Source organism: Pan troglodytes, chromosome 16, assembly GCF_028858775.2.
Source record: "Pan troglodytes isolate AG18354 chromosome 16, NHGRI_mPanTro3-v2.0_pri, whole genome shotgun sequence".
NCBI lineage: Eukaryota > Metazoa > Chordata > Mammalia > Primates > Hominidae > Pan > Pan troglodytes.
In genome coordinates, this window is record NC_072414.2 from 91,013,509 (window position 1) to 91,032,749 (window position 19,241).

The 19,241-nt window shown below is 39.3% G+C and overlaps 1 protein-coding gene across 40 annotated transcripts in view; it reads right to left on the reverse strand.

Annotated features, from left to right (window-relative positions):
• Positions 1-19,241, reverse strand: part of TTC23 (tetratricopeptide repeat domain 23) — a 111,160-nt gene that overhangs the window by 58,432 nt on the left and 33,487 nt on the right. For all 40 annotated transcript variants that reach the window (XR_010151541.1, XR_010151553.1, XR_010151540.1 and 37 more), the window contains one exon: positions 3,429-3,606. Coding sequence is in view for 18 of the 40 variants with exons in the window: in XM_054667180.2 (XP_054523155.1) it covers positions 3,429-3,606 (178 nt within the window). In the remaining 22 variants the exon portion in view is untranslated. The remainder of the gene's footprint in view (positions 1-3,428; positions 3,607-19,241) is intronic.

A 19,241-nucleotide genomic window follows, 5' to 3' on the forward strand; every position in this document is an offset into this window, starting at 1 on the left:
CTATGCTAAGTAAACGTTGCCACGAGCCACACAGCGACCTAGGCCAGAAACCTGGGGTAAAGCTGGACTCCTCCTCGGGATATGCACAACCCCCAGGTCTGTCATGTCTACTCCACACACATCTCTCAGATCTGTCCATGCTTCTCCATTTTCACCAGCACCATCTGAGTATGGGCTGTCTCACCCCCAACCGGAACTGCTGCAGTCATCATCTCTGAGTTATCCCCCTGCTTATCTCACCACCATCCAGTCCATTCTCCATACCACAGAGTGGTCCCTCCAGAATGATAATCTGATGATGCCAATCTCCCTGCCTGAAAACCTTCATCTGCCCTTAGGAGGAGGCTCAAATTCCTTAACATGACTTTCAACACCTACCTAAAAGATACCCACCTACTGCCTTTGCCATTCCCACTGCCCAAGCAGAGGGAGCTTCTTATAGCTTCCTGAATGTGTCAAGCGTTTAACCTTCAGACCTTACCATGTGGTCTGCCCTCTTGCCTAGGCTTGTCTTCCCCCAAAAGCATCTCAGTACCTTTTGTAACTGCCAACTACACTTACTGTTTTTGCTCCCTCATATCTCACCTGCTATATAATCTGGTTTCTGTTCTTTTTTTTTTTTTTTTTTTGAGACGGAGTCACGCTCCAACGCCCAGGCTGGAGTGCAGTGGCGTGATCTCGGCTCACTGCAAGCTCTGCCTCCCAGGCTCACGCCATTCTCCTGCCTCAGCCTCCCGAGTAGCTGGGACTACAGGCGCCCGCCACCATGCCCGGCTAATTTTTTGTATTTTTAGTAGAGATGGGGTTTCACTATGTTAGCCAGGATGGTCTTGATCTCCTGACCTTGTGATCCACCCTCCTTGGCCTCCCAAAGTGCTGGGATTACAGGTGTGAGCCACCGCGCCCGGCCTGGTTTCTGTTCTTATCATCACCCCAGTATTCACCTCAACAAAGTCATCAATGAAAGAAAAAGAAAAGAAAAATAACACAAAAGGAAAGGAAAGAGAAAATTTAAAACATCCATATTTAGCACTATGTATCAGGCACTGTGCTAAGCTCTTTACAAACTTATTTATCCTCTCTAGAATTCTATGTCCTCCAAAACAGTGAAAGGTATCAAAAAAGGGAGGGAGGCCAGGCGCAGTAGCTCACGTCTGTAATCCCAGCACTTTGGGAGTCCAAGGTGGGCAGATCACTTGAGGTCAGGAGTTCGAGACCAGCCTGGCCAACATAGTAAAACATCATCTCTACTAAAAATACAAACATTAGCCAGGCATGGTGGCGGGCGCCTGTAATCCCAGCTACTCGGGAGGCTGAGGCAAGAGAATTGCTTGAACCCAGGAGGTGGAGGTTGTAGTGAGCCCAGATCATGCCACTGCACTCCAGCCTGGGCAACAGAGCAAGACTCCGCTCAAACAAAAAAAGAAAAAAGAAAAAAGAAAGGGACAGAGGACACCACTTTCATTTTTCCTTTTCCTCTTGTTTTCCTGGCAGTCTTTCTCTGTTTCATTTGCTAGGTAATCCTTCTTTACTTCGGCCATGAATACTGAAATTCCTCAAGAATCTGTCATCAGTTCTTTTCTCTCTCCATCATCTCTCCCTAGGTGATCTCATCCTCTCCCAGGGCAATCACTATGTGTAAGTGGATAACTTTCTGACCTATATTTTGAGCACCAGCCCCAATTATCTAACTGCCTATTGTCATTTCCACTTGTACGCCTCACAGGCATCTCAGGCTCATCACCTAAAACACAGCTTGCCATCTCTCCATCACCCAGTCACACACCAGTTCCCTGGTAGAAATGGCACAAATATCTACTCAGCAGTCCAGGCCAGAAACCTGGGAGTCATCTATAACTCTTCCCTTCCTTCTTTCCCCCACATCCAATCAATCTCCATGTCCTATCAATTCTGCCTCCTAAATCTTTCCTATATCCATCTACTTCTCTTCATCCCCACTATCTTCATCCTAGTTCAAGCTACCATCATTCTCAGCTTTGGCTACCTCAATAGCTTCCTAAGTGGTCTAGTTCTATGGTTGGCACAACCTCCCCAATCCATTCTCTACAAATCAGCCAGAACAATCTTTCTTAAGTACTGGTTTTGAATGTGAGCATGCCATTTATTGAGTATGTACTCCTGGGCATATCACTCAACCTCTCTAATTCTTGGCTTCCTTATCTACAAATGGGAAATAATCATGTGTCACAGGGTGGTAATAATGATTAAAAGAGACAATCCAGATAAAGTGAGAAAAAGGGGCACTCTAACAAACTGTGAGTAGGAGTATAAATTGTCAGACAAATTAAAATAAGAAATATTAATGAAGTACTCTCAGGACCTTGTCACTGTATCTCATTTCAAATAACAAGAATGGATTGGTCTGTATCTTACAACTTTTACAGGAAAAAATTATCAGAAAAACTTTTTAAAAAGTGCCTTTGGCATGATACAATATAAAGACATAAAACTCACTATTATGGTTAATTTTACATGTGAACTTAGCTAGGCTATGGGGCCACGTTGTTTGGTCAAACTCTAGTCTAGGTGTTGCAGTGAATACACAGTATTTTGCAGATGTGATCAATATTCACAATCAATTGATTTTAAAGGAGATGACCCTGGATAATATCGGTGGCCCTCATCAAATCAGTTGAAGACCTAGAGTGAAAAACTGAGGTTTCTAGAAGAAATTCTGCTTCAAGACTGCAACATAGAAATCCTGTCTGAGGTTCCCCTGTGGATTCCAGACTTAACAGCCCCTTAATTGCATGGGTCAGTTCCTTAAGAGAGGCCGGACCTGGTGGCTCATGCCTGTAATCCCAGCACTTTGGGAGGCTGAGGCAGGAGGATCACGTGAACCCAGGAGTTTGAAACCAGCCTGGGCAACATGATGAAACCCTGTCTCTCCAAAAAAAAAAAAAAAATCTAAAACAAAAAAACCAAACTCTGTGTGTGTGTGTGTGTGTGTGTGTGTGTGTGTGTGTGTACATATCCTATTGGTTCTGTTTCTCTGGAGAACCCTGATGGACACAACACACTCACTGAGGAATCTTATAAAGTAGACTAGCAGCTAACAGACATAACTCTAGGTGGCTTCAGGTGAAGACTTTAGAATGTAGAAAAAAAGAGTCCTTATCAGTTGGGTAACATACGCTCTAAATAGATATTAAAGGATAAAGAAACCACCTTTAGAGCATCTCAGGCTGTTTGTGGTTTGTGCAACTACTAACAGGGGACAAGTACCAGCACTTGCCCACGTGGCCACCTGATAAGAACACCTTTGTTGAGCATCTACTCTAGGCCAAGTGTCGTCCTTATCTAGAGCAAATGACAAAGCCAGGCATTTTCAGAGCTGCTGTGCCACTTGTGTCTATGAAAAGCATTGGGCCTAGAACAGCTTTGGTAGCCAGGACCTTGTAGCTTACCTGGAGGAAGTGGTTGATGGATACATCGTGGAGTCCCAGGGCTTGCTCTACACCTGCTAATTCTCTCAATATGGGTACACACTCATGACTTGTTTCACCTTTACTGATCCCAACATATTCCAAAGCTGCTTGATAGTGGGACAAAGCTTCTTTTGATTTCTTCTGACCTTGATACACCCTAAAAAAATCAAAGGAATTATTTTATTTAATAATTAAAATAGAAAATACTGAAAATATAGGTGAGCTGGTAGTTGGGATGTGACTCTTTGATCCCTGGTGTTCAGGTTCGTTTCCTTGCTAACTAAGCATTTCCTCCAAGAGCCAGCAGGGCATGGTGGTTAAGAAGATGGGCTCTGGAATCACCAGGAAGGTTCAAGTCCTGGCTTCACCACTGACTAGATGTACGATCTTCCAGTCACTCAGTTTCCTCATTTGTGAGTTAAGGATAACAGTGCCCACACTTCATTGGGTTATTAAGAAGAATAAATTAATTGATATTCATAAAACACCTAGAATAACCTCTAATACATAGTAAATGCTATATGGGTAGGTATTGGTTTAAAAACTCTTAAATACTTTACAAAACAATGACAGCAACCATCAAGGATAGGATGCTGAGATGCTAATAACTGATCTGTTGAGAAATTTTAGAAATTTCCCAGTATTGGGGAGGATGTGAAGCACTCTCATTAACTGTTGAGGAGAATATAGTTTGGGCATAAACTTTTCTATATCAAATCATACACATATATGTACACACACACACACATACACACATACAATTTTGCGAATTCCAATTCCAGGAATTTATCTTGAAGTGATACTCTGGCAGGGCAAGAAGATATATATAGAACATTTACTTAGCATTCTCTATAATGGTGGAAAAGTCCAAAGCACTTAAAATGCACCAACAGGAGACTGTGCAAGCAGGTTACGGTAAGTACATCTATACTGTGGAATGCCACGTAGCCATGAAAATTAGTGCTGATCCGTATTTATTGACACAGAAGTTTACCCATTCTATATACTTCAGTGAAAAGGCAGGCTACAAAATATTCTGTATATCATTTCAGGCATGTGAAAACTTTATATCTAATCTGCATGTACACATATGCACAGAAAGATGGCAAAAGCCATTGCTATGTTAGCAATACTTATCTCTAAGCTGTTAGACTGTAATTTTACATTTCTTGTTTGTGCTTTTCTAAATTTCCCAAACTTCTATGAAAATGTGTTACTTTTATATCATAAAAATGCTAATTTAGAAATTATAAGTAAAGGTGGCAGTGCGAAAATATTTCTATACCTTCTTAGAATAAGAATCTCTCATATAAAAAATGTATCCTTACATATTTTTCAGCAAACACAGCACATATTTAAAAATAATCTTCTCCAGCATATTTGTTAAGACTATTAGGAACCTTTTCTTTCATGGAAAAATTTAATGTGCAAAATTTATAATCCCTCCTATGTTGCCCTCCACTCCAGAACTTTTAATACCAAAAGGCCTTGTGATTCCCAAACTGCCCAAGAGAAAGCTAAAAGACTACAAAAAATAGGTATTATTTTCACCTCAACCACTGGGTATTTTTCACAACTATTTTTGCTCTCCAAAGGAATTAACTGATAGAAGTAAAGATACTTTTCGAATCTGTGGTCCAGATGGCCACAGTGGAATAAAATGCTGATTGAACAGTTTATTAATCTGGATACCTTCTATAATTGTGAAGAGGTTTAAAAACTCAGGAAGAGTTCAGGGACTAACGAGGGCTACAGCTTGTAGAAACTCTAATCTGGGAAGGAAAAAGATTAATAGGCGACCCAGTAATACCGGTCTTCCTTTCTGTGGGCTTCCTTTCTGATGCTGAAGGAGCTTAGAATGTCGGGAGTAATCCTTAGTTTTGTAAATATCATACTTTATATTTGAAGAGAAAATCCATTAGAACCTTTGGTGATAGAAAGTCTCAGAAACATATGGTTGGTAAGAAATCATTTAGCCAAAGACTTAGATTCCGTGGTAGACAAAGCTTAAATAACTAAAAATGGGGGTCAGCAAACTATGGTGTGGGGGCCAAATCGGCTGTTTTTGTAAATAAAGTTTTATTGGCACAATGCCATGCCCATTCGTTTACATATCATCCATGGCTGCTTTTGAAATATGACAAGAGTTCATTGGTTGCAACAGAAACCATATGGCCTACAACATCTGAAATACTTATTATCTGGGCTTTTAGGGAAAGAGTTTGCTGACCTCTGGTCTAGAATCTGGAGAAAGTTACATACTTCCAAAATGATTTCAGATTTTTTTCCACCTAATTTAGCCTAGAGAACTCAGACAATGCCAGGGATATTTGAGAGAAGGAAAAAAATATTCATCTTTTTCCTTGTCATGTTCATAAATGATGCAGTGTGCCATTGAAGTAAAGAATGGATCCTTTGTTTCCCAGACTGCCCGTAAAAGTCACAGAAGAGAAATGAAGGAAGTACAAACACCAAGATAATTTCATCTGGGCAACTGCTTTTAAAGAAAGCAGTATTTAAAGTTTAGTAATCAAGCTCATAAATGAGCAAAAAAGAAAACAATAACAAGGCATGCATTCATTGATATATAAAAAATTCCTTCTTTCCTGAGATAAGCCACTAAAGAAAAGTGTTTGGGGGTTTGTTAATAGGTGAAGACCACGGAAAACTTGTAGCCACCTACTAGCTATCTCAGCCAAAAGAACAGCATATCATCCCAAGTTAACACCAGGTCACCTTTTCAGGTCTCAAAAGTCATCCTTCAAATAATACCTGACTCCCAGAGAAAATGTTATGGAAAATAACAGAAAATGAGAGGCAGGAGAATCAGTTGTAAGTAAGCAGCAGTAGAAAACCCAAACTGTAGTCCAAGCAGCCTTGTTGACAAAGCTTCGACAAGAACAAAATGTCTCGAACCTTGGTTCCGTCATCTGGACACACTGGTGGTTGTGAGAATTGAATAAGATGTCTGTGAAAGTGCTTTGCAGACAGAAGCACATCACACAGATTAGTATTGTCTACACATAATCGTATCTTTTACTCTTTCTCCTCCCAACCTGCACACCATATGCAACAGCCTCGGTTTGTTCCCATGTTGAAATGGGCTCAATTGTGATCTGAGCTCCACCCCAACACCAACCATATAAGAGTTTGGAAAGTCCAAATAATAGGCAAAATCAGAGAAACTGATTGGAACTATTGTGCAAATGAAGTGGGCATTTTCTTATCCAATTGAACTTTAAAAAAACAGAATAATGTATTATAAGAATACATACTCATCACCAAAAGTAAGAACGCATAAATAAAAACAAAAGATATATAAAAGGAGATACCATGTACACCAAAGCTCCAAGTGGATTAGAGGACAAATTTTTTTAAAAAAATTTTAAATTATTATGGATACATAATAATTGTATATATGTATGGGGTACATGTAAAATTTTGATATAAGCACACAAAGTTAATGATTGAATCAGGGTTACAGCATACCCATCACCTCAAGCATTTATCATTTCTTTGTGTTAGGAACATTCCAGTTCCATTCTTTTAGTTATTTAAAAATATACAATAAAATACTGTTAACTATAGTCAACCTATTGTATTACCAAACATTAGGTCTTATTCCCACTATTCACCTGTATTTTTATACCCAATAGTTTTCCCCTCTTCATCTCCCACTCCCTACTCCCCTTCAAAGCCTGTAGTAACCATCATTCTGCTCTCTATCTCCATGAGTTCAATTTTTCTTTTTTTTTTTTAATCTTTTTAGCTCCTACATTTGAGTGAAAATGTGATATTTTCTGGGCCTGGCTTATTTCACTTAACATAATGCCCTCCAGTTCCATCCATTTTGCTGCAATTGACAGGATTTCATCCTTTTTTAATGGCTAAGTAATATTCCATTATGTATATCTACCACATTTTCTTTATCCATTCATCCACTGATTGACACTTACGTTGAGTCCTAGGTTGGCCATTGTGAATAGTGCTGCAATAAACATGAGAGTGCAGATATTTCTTTTGATATACTGATTTCCTTTTTGGGGGGTATATACTGAGTAATGAGATGGCTGGATCATATGGTAGTTCTATTATTAGTTTTCTGAGGAACTTCCACACTATTCTCCATAGTGGCTGTACTAACTTGCATTCCCACCAACAGTGTATGAGTGTCCCCCTTTCTCCACATCCTCACCAGCATCCATTACTGCCTTTTTGATAGAAGGCATTTTAATCGGGGTGCGATATCTCATTGTAGTTTTGATTTGCATTTCTGTGATCATCAGTGATGTTGAGTATTTTTTCATATACTTGTTGGTCATTTGCATGTCTTCTTTTGAGAAATGTCTATTCAGATCTTTTGCTCGTTTTAAAATCAGTTTGTCTTTTTCTATTCAGTTGTTTGAACTCCTTATTTATTCTGGTTATTAATCCCTCGACAGATGGGTAGTTTGCAAATATTTTCACACATTCTGTGGATTGTTTCTTCACTTTGTTAATTGTTTCCTTTGCTGTGCAGAAGGCCTTTTAGCTTGATGTGATCCCATTTGTCCAGTTTTGCTTTGGTTGCCTACGTTTTTGAGGTCTTCCTTAAGAAATCTTTGCCCAGACTGATTTCCTGGAGTGTTTTCTCAGTATTTTCTTCCAGTAGTTTCAGAGTTTCAGTCTTAGATTTAAGGTTGTTTTTTTTTTTTTTAGACAGGTCTTGTTCTGTGGCCCAGGCTGGAGTGCAGTGGTGTGATCATAGCTCACTGCAGCCTCAACCTCCTGGGCTCAAGTGATTCTCCCACCTTAGGCCCCAGAGTAGCTGGGACTATAGGTGCACACCACCACACACCTGGCTAATTTTGTTTGTTTGTAAAGATAGAGTTTCACCATGTTGCCCAGACTGGTCTTGAACTCCTGTGCTCAAGCAATCTTCCTGCCTTGGCCTCCCAAAGTGCTGGGACTACAGGCATGTGCCCCACTGCCTGGCCAGATTTAAGTCTTTAATGAATTTTAATTCGATTTTTGCATATAGCGAGAACTAGGGGTCTAGTTTCATTCTTATGAATATGGATATCCAGTTTTCCCAGCACCACTTGTTGAAGACACTATCTTTCTCCCAGTGTATGTTCTTGGCACCTTTGTAAAAAATGAGTTGACTGTAAATGCATGGATTTATTTCTGGGGTTTCTATTCTGTTCCATTGGTCTATGTGTCTATTTTTATGCCAGTATCATGCTGTTTTGGTGACTACAGATCTGTAGTATAGTATGAAGTCAGGTAATGTGATGCCTCCAGCTTTGGTCTTTTTGGTCAGGATTTCTTTGACTCTTTTGGGACTTTCGTGGTTCCACGTAAACTTTAGGATTTTTTTTTCTATTTCAATGAAGAATGTAATTGGCATTTTGAGAATGCATTAAATCTGTAGGTTGCTTTGGGTCGTATGCACATTTCAACAATATTGGCACTTCCAATCCATGAACATGAAATCTTTTTGCATGTCCTCTTCATTTTCTGTCATCAATGTTTTATAGTTTTCATTGTAGAGATCTTTCACTTCTTTGGTTAAGTTTATTCTTAACTATTTTATCTTATTTGTTGCTAGGTAATTTTTTTTGTAGCTATTGTAAATGGGATTACTTTCTTGTTTTTTTTTTTTTTTCCAGATTGTTAGCTGTTGGCATACAGAAATGCTACTGATTTTTGTATGTTGATTTTGTATCCTGCAACTTTACTGAATTTGTTGATCAGTTCTCATAGCTTTTTGGTAGAATCTATAGGTTTTTCTGAATATAAGATCATATCATCTACAAACAAGGATAATTTGAATTCTTCCTTTCTAATTTAGATGTCATTTATTTATTTATTTTTTGCCTAACTTCTTGGGCTAAAGCTTTCTGTACTATGTTGAATAAAAATGGTAAAAGTAGGCAACCCTGTCTTGTCCCAGATCTTAGAGGAAAGGCTTTCAGTTTTTCACTGTTCTGTATGATACTAGTTGTGGGTTTGTCATATATGGCTTTTATTGCATTGTGGTATGTTCCTTTAGTAAGTTAAGTAAGTTCCTTTAAGTCCTTGTTAAGTTTTTATCATGAAGCGATGTTGAATTGTATCAAATGCCTTTTCAGCATCTATTGAAATGATCATATGGTTTTTGTCTTTCATTTTGTTGATGTGAGGTATCATATTTATGGATTTGTGTATGTTGAACCATCCTTGCATCCCTGGGATGAATTCCACTTGATCAAGATGAATGATTTTTTTAATGTGTAGTTGAATTTGGTTTGAGGATTTTGTATCCATATTCATCAGAGATATTGGCCCATAGTTTTCTTTTTTGATATGTCTTTGTCTGGTTTTGGTATTGAGACAACACGGACCTCATAGAATGAGTTTGGATGTACTGCTTCCTCCTCAATTTTCTGAAACAGTTTATGTAGGATTGATATTAGTTCCTCTTAAAATGTGTGGTAGAATTTAGTACTGAAGCCATCAGATCTTGGGCTTTTCTGTGATGGAAGACATTCTATCACTGCTTCTCTCTTGTTACTTATTGGTTTATTCAGGTTTCTGATTTCTTCATGGTTCAAATGTAACAGGTTTTATGTGTCTAGGAACTTATCCATTTATTCTAGATTTTTCCAGTTTATTACATATTACATATAGTTGCTCATAATAGTCTCTAATGATCCTTTGAATTTCTGTGGTAGCAGTTGTATTGTCTCCTTTTTTGTCTCTGATTTTACTCATTTGGGTCTTCTCTCTGTTTTTCTTAGTCTAGTAAAGGTTTGTTGATTTCGTTTATCTTTTCAAAAAACAAACTTTTTGTTATATTCATCTTTTGAATTTTTTTAGTCTCAATTTTATTTATTTGTGCTTGGATTTTTATTATTTTTTTATCCGAATTTGAGGTTTAGTTTGCTCTTGATTTTCTAGTTCCTTATGACACATTGTTAGGCTGTTTATTTGAAGGTTTTCTACTTTTTGGAGGTAAGCGTTTATTGCTATAAACTTCCCTCTTAGTACTGCTTTTGCTGTATTATATATGTTTTGGTATGTTTTGTTTCCATTTTCATTTGTTTCAAGAAAATTTTTAATGTCCTTCTTAATTTCTTCATTGCCCCAATGGCTGTTTAGCAGTCCTAAATTTAAAAATAAAAACTTTGATATGTTTGAGAGAAAACATATGGAAAAGTAACCCTGTGTCTTTGAGTAGGGAAGGATTTCTAATATATACACAAGTAAGAACAGAAAAGATGGTAAAATTGATCATATTAAAAATAAAAACTCTTGTGCATCAAAAATCAAGGCAAACTACACATCTGAAGCACATACAATATATGTAAACAGCAAATAACTTGTTTCCAGAAATATGAAGACTATCTACCAATTTTTAAGAAAAATGCAAATAGCTCAATAGCAAATAAGCAAAACACGTGAATAGATAATTCACAGAACAAGAATTCCAAATGTCTAGCAAACATATAAAAAGATATTTAACTTCCCTATCAGAAAAATTCAATTAAAGAAACCATAAGGGCCGGGTGCGGTAGCTCATGCCTGTAATCCCAGCACTTTGGGGAGGCCGAGGCAGGTGGATCACTTGAGGTCAGGAGTTCAAGACCAGCCTGGCCACGGTGAAACCCCGTCTCTACTAAAAATACAAAAATTAGCTGGGCCTGGTGGCATGTGCCTGTAATCCCAACTACTCAGGAGGGTGAAGCATGAGAATCGCTTGAACCCGGGAGGTGGAGGATGCAGTGAGCTGAGATCATGCCACTGCACTCCACCCTGGGTGACAGAGGGAGACTCTGTCTCAAATTAAATAAATAGATAAATAAACCATAAGATATAATTTTGCATCCATATAATTGAGAACTATAAGAAGCCTGAGGACGCTGAATAACAAGAATTTACACACCCTGCTGGTGGGAGCATAAATTGTTAGAAAGCGTTTGGTAAATCCAGTAAAATTGAAGATGCAGATGCTTGTCAAGTAGACAATTCCACTCCTGGGAATATACCTCAGAGATAATCCTGCATATGTGCCCAAAGAGACTTATATAAGAATGATCATGAAAGTAGTGTTTACAGTAGTAAAAAATTGGAAACAATTCACATGTTCACCCTCATCAAAACAGACAATTAAATTAGAGGAAAGTCAGACAATTACACACCATATGGAGGTCTAAAATGAAAAGACTAGAGCTGGATTATATCAATTGGTAGAGATATATCTCAAAAATACAGATGTAATGGGAAAAAAGGAAGTTACAGAAGGAAACATACATATAAAGTTTTAAAATATGACAAATTATATATATATATACACACGTACATATGTGCTATACATATACACAGTAAAGGTACAAAAACATTCAGAGGAATGAAAAACACTAAATTTCAGCATAATAATTGCCTATAATGTATGGGAATAAAATGGTATTGGGAAGAATGCATAACAAGCTTCTATTTATCAGAAATAGATTTTGTAAGCTTAGTAGTGTGTATACTATTCTTTACACTACAGAATTTACATAACAATACTACATATATATGTGTCTAAAATATTTTATTAAAAAGATGAATACAACACGCAATTGCACAAAGAATGAAGCACATCCTACCCCTCACCTCCTCAGGTTGCTGTTGCAGGCTATTTCATGGTCCTGGCACTAACACAGCCAGAAATGGAGGCTATCAACCTAATGCAACCCACAATGAGCCTTCTGAAGCTCATTGTGAGTACACTATTCACATAAAAGAAAAGGCAAAATAGAAAATAAAATTACTTTAGTTTTATAATATATTTAATAAAAAGGAATTGAGAGTACTACATCAAGAAATAACTAAATTATAGTCTTACATCCATCTACAACTTACTTAAAGCATCAGTCAATTTCGGGTAATCTTGTGTGTTTCCATTTTCTTATGTGTAATGTTTGAGAGCAATATTTTCTCCTTTCCATTTCTGGCTACCTGCCAGGGATGATTTGAGGATTTATTATCTAGTGTATCCACAATGTACTTGGTAGCTTAAGAAATACACTAGACAGATGAAAAGACAGAAAATTTTGAATAACAGAATGTGGCAGTATGTTAATTTGGCAGGTGCACAACTTAAGCCATGGTATATTTTATTGAATGAAAGTTTATACACAGTAATTCTACAGAGCACAAGAGGAGACACTATCTCATTGCAGACAAGTTTCAGATCTCATAGGGATGGAGACTCGTTTTAACAAGCAATAAACAAATGCAATTTCTGGTATTACTAAGGCAACAGAGTTTCCTTTTAAAAACTCTGGAATTTGGCAAGAATATTGAGCACCAGTATAAAGGAAAGGCTTTGTGTGAATATCACTGATCAGAATCTGATAAGAAACCAATCCCAAAAGATAACAAATGGGATTTTCCATAGCCAACATGAGAAAAGAATTACATCTGGGTATCTTTTTATCACCTGATACATACAGGTAAAGGCTTTGCTCTGTTGAATGCATTGTGGGGTTTCCAGTCTACATCAGTGAATGTAATGTGTGCCATGGTCAGGAGCTTGGACACTAGCGTTGAATAAGCAGGGCTCTGCTGGGCCACTTTCCAGCTTTATCGCTTCCTGCCTGTGTGACCCTGGAAGTGACCTCACTTCTCTCAGCTTTAGATGCTACATTTGAACATGGGAATACTAACAGTATCCACACACAGAGAGGACTAAGAATGAAAGGAGATGACATCTGTAAAGCACTTAGCAAAAGCCTGACACAGAAGGTGGTCAATAATTGGTAGCTAGTGTGGTTTTTAAAAAATCATTATTATTATATTTTTGAGAAGGGGTCTCACTCTGTCACCCAGGTTGGAGTCCAGTGGCATGATCTTTGCTCACTGCAACCTCTGCCTCCCAGTCTCAAGCAGTCCTCCTACCTCAGCCTCTGGAATAGCTGGGACTACAGGTGTGTGCTACCACGCCTGGCTAATTTTTTGTATTTGTAATTATGTATTAGTTGTATTAATTTGAGACAGGGTTTTGCCATGTTGCCCAAGCTGTCTCGAACTCCTGGGCTCAAATGGTCCGCCTGCTTTGGCCTCCCAAAGTTCTGGGATTACAGGTGTAAGTCACTGTGCCCTGCCTATTATTTGATATATATTATTATATGTTGTGTTATTTATTTAGAGATATATGATTATATATTTATGTTACGTATTAATACTAATAACATTTTAAAACATGATTCTATTATTTAAATCATTATTCTCATATATTTAGGAAAAGGTACATTATAAGGGTATAATGTCAGAAAAGGAAAGACAGAAATGCAGTGCTCTAAAACATTAAAGCTTTAGGAGATTCAAGAAATAGAAAGCAGATGAAGTATATGAGAGTAACCTGTGCCATGTGGTTTTTCTTTGGCTTCCCCACATTGAAAATAATAATAATAAAAACAAAAATGAGACTTGTGTAAGTTAAGAGCATATCTTCAACCACAGAAATATAGGATTAGGAAGAGTCTCAGAGAAAAAAAGCAATCTCCTTCTTTGTTAAGTAAGCAAAAAGTATTCTAGGCACATAGTGTCCCACAGGAGCAGCTGACAGGAGAAACATGTCTGCTGGAGAAGAGCAGGACGTTCCCAGGGAGCAGGCAAGGGAGAAGCAGGACTTGGAACATGTGAGCATTTGTTAGAGCCTTTATGTCCAAAAGAGAAAAGCAGAGAAAATGCAACTTAGACATCAAGGAACCTCAGGTGATGGTAAGAACTAAAAATTTTTTTAAATGCTGAGTCCAGAAAGCAAAAGTTAGATGTAGAAATTTCTGACTGGACCAATTTGGGGAGGACTATGGGATCTACGAGCAAAGGTTATTATTGAAGTATCAAAAATTCCACTGGGAAGCATTTCTGGAGCAGCTTATGGAACTAAGGAGAACCCCATCATCTCAACGAGGTGATGGCAGGTAGATACATATTCTGTTCCCCTTGCCACATCACTTCTCCATTATCTTCTCCTCCTTCCTAGTAAGTATGAGTTAAGGGAGAAATCTTCCCCATCCCCTTTCCTTTTGGAAAACTTGTGTTAGAATAACTTTCCAAATCTCACAACTTCAATGAATCAAGAGAGAGCAAGACAAAGAAACAAAATCAAGCTTAAGGAAATAAGAATATACAGGTTGGGTGCAGTGGCTCATGCCTGGAATCCCAGCACTTTGGGAGGCCAAAGCAGGTGGATCACTTGAGGTCAGGAGTTTGAGACCAGCCTGGTCAACATGGTGAAACACTGTCTCTACTAAAAATACAAAAATTAGCTGGGCGTGGTGGCACACATCTGTAATCCCAGCTACTTGGGAGGCTGAGGCAGGAGAATCGCTTGAACCTGGGAGGTGGAGGTTGCAGTGAGTCAAGATCACGCCACTGCACTACAGCCTGGGTGACAGAGAGTCTCAAAGACAAAAAACAAAAAACAAAAAAAAGAAGAAGTAAGTATATACAATTGTCTGATTTTAGCTTAGATGATTCATGAGAGCAAAGAAAACAAAATGTAGCCTTCCCAAGGCACAGGGAAAAAATGCAGAAAAAAATTGCACACCAAGGGCAGTCTTGAAGTACAAAACCTTAATATGTGATATAAGTACCTGATTTAAAATCACCTCTGGGATGAAACAGTAGAAAGGAAAATGTTCAATTAGATCATAATGATAATTATAGTTGCCCTTTTCTTTCTTGCTTTCTTGCTTCTGAGGGTCTCCCATGCACCTAGATGCTTTAAAGTAATATCTTTTTAATCTTCACAGCAACCCCTGGAGGTCTTATTATTCTCACTTCAACAGGAGAGGAGAGTGAGGCTCCCAGAAAGCACAAGATCTGCCCAAGTTCTACAGCTGGGAAGTTTGAACAAACACTGATTTGAACCCAGGGCTTCTGACTCCAAAGACTACATTTTTTTGTTTTTAATAGAGATGGGGTCTCACCACGTTGACCAGGCTGGTCTTGAACTCCAGGCCTCAAGCGATCCTCCCATCTCAGCCTCCCAGTGTTGGGATTACAGGCATGAGCCATCATGCCGGCCCAGAGCCTACATTGTTAATGACACCATGGCACACTGCTTAGAAATACTTGGGAGGCGTCTTGTTGATGCTCTGAGGAAATAAAAGTGTTTACTCATTCCTGAGTTAGTTCAGCACAGTCATGCCAGGCAAAGTGTTCGCTGGACATGCTGTGGGAGACTTCAAGGACATGTCAAGCAGTCAGAGAGAGCTAGGGGAAAATCACATGTTCTGGAGCAATAGTCTCAATAGGTCATCATCATGCTGCATAGAAAGATAATTTAAAGAGGGATGTGTGTGTGTGTGTGTGTGTGTGTGTGTGTGTGTGTGTGTGCATGTGCAATGGCGTATGCCTGTATATACAAAGACAACTATTTCTCTCTGGGCATCTATCAATAACCAGGATAGAAAATAATTCTTAACACTGGGGATAAATTTGCCCATTTTTGCAAGTGACTTTCTTTACCAGATTTAAAGAAATATAACTGTGCACATAAGAATACATGATTTGGATTCACTCTCCAAAGTTAACAAACCATTACTGTATGAAGTAGCACCGGAACAGAGGAGAGGAAGAAGGAGAGAAGTTTCAGGCCATAGTCAGGGATGGGAGGCATGGAGCATGAGTCACCCTGCGGCACTTATCTGTCAGCCCAGGGAGAAAGGCACTGGGCTGTTGCGATGGGCACCATAAAAGGACAGGCAGGGGAGGAAGATGATACACTAAAAGATATCCTTTTAAGAGGGACATAGGACTGAGTGCGGTGGTTCATGCCTGTAATTCTAACACTTCGGGAGGCCGAGACAGGAGGATCGCTTGAGCCCAGCCTGGGCAATATAGTAGTGAGACCCTGTCTCTACAAAAAAATAAAACTAGCTGGGTGCAGTGGCACGTGCCTGTAGTCCCAGCTAGTCAAGAGGCTGAGAGGGGAGGACTGCTTGAGCCCAGGAGGTCAAGGCTGCCGTGAGCTGTCACTGTGAAACTGTACTCCAGCCAGAGCAACAGAGTAAGACCCCATCTCAAAAAAAAAAAAAAAAAAAAAGGGGGGGGGGACATAAATCCAATGAGCACTGCCTGAGAAATCATCTTGGCCTTCCACTTCCAAGACCTGGCAAAAGAAAAGGCCCTCATGGCTCAAGCGTACTACAGAAGTGCATAAACCCAAAACACCTTGTTAATTTCTAAAGCAGATAAATTTGGACAAAATACATTTCAATAAGGAAACGAAGCAAAGTAATTGAATGAAAATTATACAGTTTAAACATGCACATTGTGGTGATTATATCAAGGTGAAGAATTAGGATGAAAAGAAGTAGCAAAGTTTGAAACAACTTGGCTAAACACAAAAGTAACTTTGTAGAATAGTCTGGAATATTAACTCAAATTCTTGTTGGCTATTCAGCCTAGATGTGTACAGGGCCCGCCATCTGCTGGCAAGGCTTGGTGCTGCTAATTTGGAAAGCACTCAGAGGAGGTGCCAGAGGATCATTTACTCTTTTTTATAGCAACACTGCTCAATATTAAATACTGATATATTAGTCAGGTCTCAACAGATGCAACAAATATTATATCTTGGAGCTCTGAATTGTGTATTTCCTATCTTATAAGACAGAATACCTAATTTCTGGCAGGAAGGGATTCTGGACTGGTAAAGCCCTCCCAGTCACTAACAACCTTCTTCCTCCTCCAGTTATATAAATGGAATTGTACAGTATGATTCTTTTGCATCTGGCTTCTTTCACTACACATTGTGAGAGCCATTCATGCTGTTAAGCATAGGAGTAGTTTTAATCATTTTATTTATATTAACATCACATTTTTTCTGTTTTACTTTTGGTGAACATTTAGGCTGTTTCCAACTCTTGGCTATTACAAATAATGTAGCTTTGAATATTCTTGGCTATGTCTTTTGGTGAAAACATGCATGCATTTCTATTGGGTGTATAATTTAGTAGTGATACTGCTGGGTCAAAGGGTATGCAAATGTTTAAATTTAGGAGACAATGCCAAATAGTTTTCTAAAGTAGTTACACCAAATATATTTGAAACAATGGTATATGACAGAGCATATCAGAGAATCACATCCTTCCAAATGTTTGCTATTAGTAGTCTTAAAATTTTTTTAGCCATTCTAGTGGGAATGTAAGAGTATCTTATTTATTTATTTATTTATTTAAAGAGACAGAGTTTTGCTTTGTCATCCAGGCTGGAGTGCAGTGGTGTTGCACAGCTCACTGCAAACTCAAATCCCTGGGCTCAAGAGATCCTCCCGGCCGGGTGCAGTGGCTCATGCCTGTAATCCCAGCACTTTGGGAGGCCGAGGTGGGCACATCACAAGGTCAGGAGATCGAGACCATCCTGGCTAACACGGTGAAACACCATCTCTACTAAAAAATACAAAAAATTAGCCAGGCGTGGTGGTGGGTGCCTGTAGTCCCCACTACTCGGGAGCTGAGGCAGGAGAATGGCGTGAACCCGGGAGGGTAGAGCTTGCAGTGAGCCGAGATCGCGCCACTGCACTCCAGCCTGGGTGACAGAGCGAGACTCCGTCTCAAAAAAAAAAAAAAAAAAGAGATCCTCCCACCTCAGTCTCCTGAGTAGCTAGGACTATAGGTGAGCACCACCACACCTGGATAAATTAAAAAATATTTTTGTAGAGATGGGGGTCTCCCCATCTTGCCTAGGCTGGTCTTGAGCTCCAGGGCTCAAGCTATTCTTCCACCTCAGCCTCTCAAAGCGCTGGGATTACAGGTGTGAGCCACCACACCCAGCCATATCTTATGATTCTAGTTTTCATTTTCTGATAACTGATAAGGTGGAACACCTTTTGATAGGTTTATTTGCTATGCGGGTGTTCTTTTTTTGGGAAAAGTTTCCTGCCCATCTTTCTTTTCTCCTTTTTTTTTTTTTTTTTTTTTTTGAGATGGAGTTTCTCTCTTGTTGCCCAGGCTGGAGTGCAATGGCGCGATCTTGGCTCACCGCAACCTCCGCCTCCCGGGTTCAAGCAATTCTCCCGCCTCAGCCTCCCGAGTAGCTGGGATTACAGGTGCCCGCCATCAGGCCCAGCTAATTTTTGTATTTTTAGTAGAGACAGGGTCTTGCCATGTTAGCTAGGCTGGTCTTGAACTTCTGACCTTGGGTGATCCACCCGCCTCGGCCTCCCAAAGTGCTGGGATTACAGGCGTGAGCCACCGTGCCTGACCTCCTGCCCATCTTTCTATCCAGTTATGTGTTTGTTTAACTGATATATAAGGGTTCTTTGTAGATTTCAGATATAAGCCCTTTGTCAGTTGTACGTATTACAAATACTGTCTGTAGTATAAGATACAAGTGATTTAAATACAGGACAACACAGCACCAAGCAGAGAGGATAAAGAGTGCTGGCATGCTCAAAGGTCCTTGCATTGTTCGGGAAGTGGTTAAATGATTAATTTACAATTAGATTCTAATAAATCAGGGATATAAGTGACAAACTCCACAGTAACTACTAGAATAAAAAGAAGATAACAAGGCCAGGCATGGTGGCTCATGCCTGTAATCCCAGCATTTTGGGAGGCCAAGGTGGGTGGACTGCTTGAGCCCAGGAGTTCAAGACCAGGCTGGGCAACATAGCGAAATTTCATCTCTACAAAAAATACAAAAAGTTAGCTGGGTGTGGTGGCACACACCTGTAGTCCAAGCTACTCAGGAGGCTGAGATGAGAGGATTGCTTGAGCCCAGGGAGGTTGAAGCTGCTGTGAGCCATGATCCCACCACTGTACTCTAGTCTGG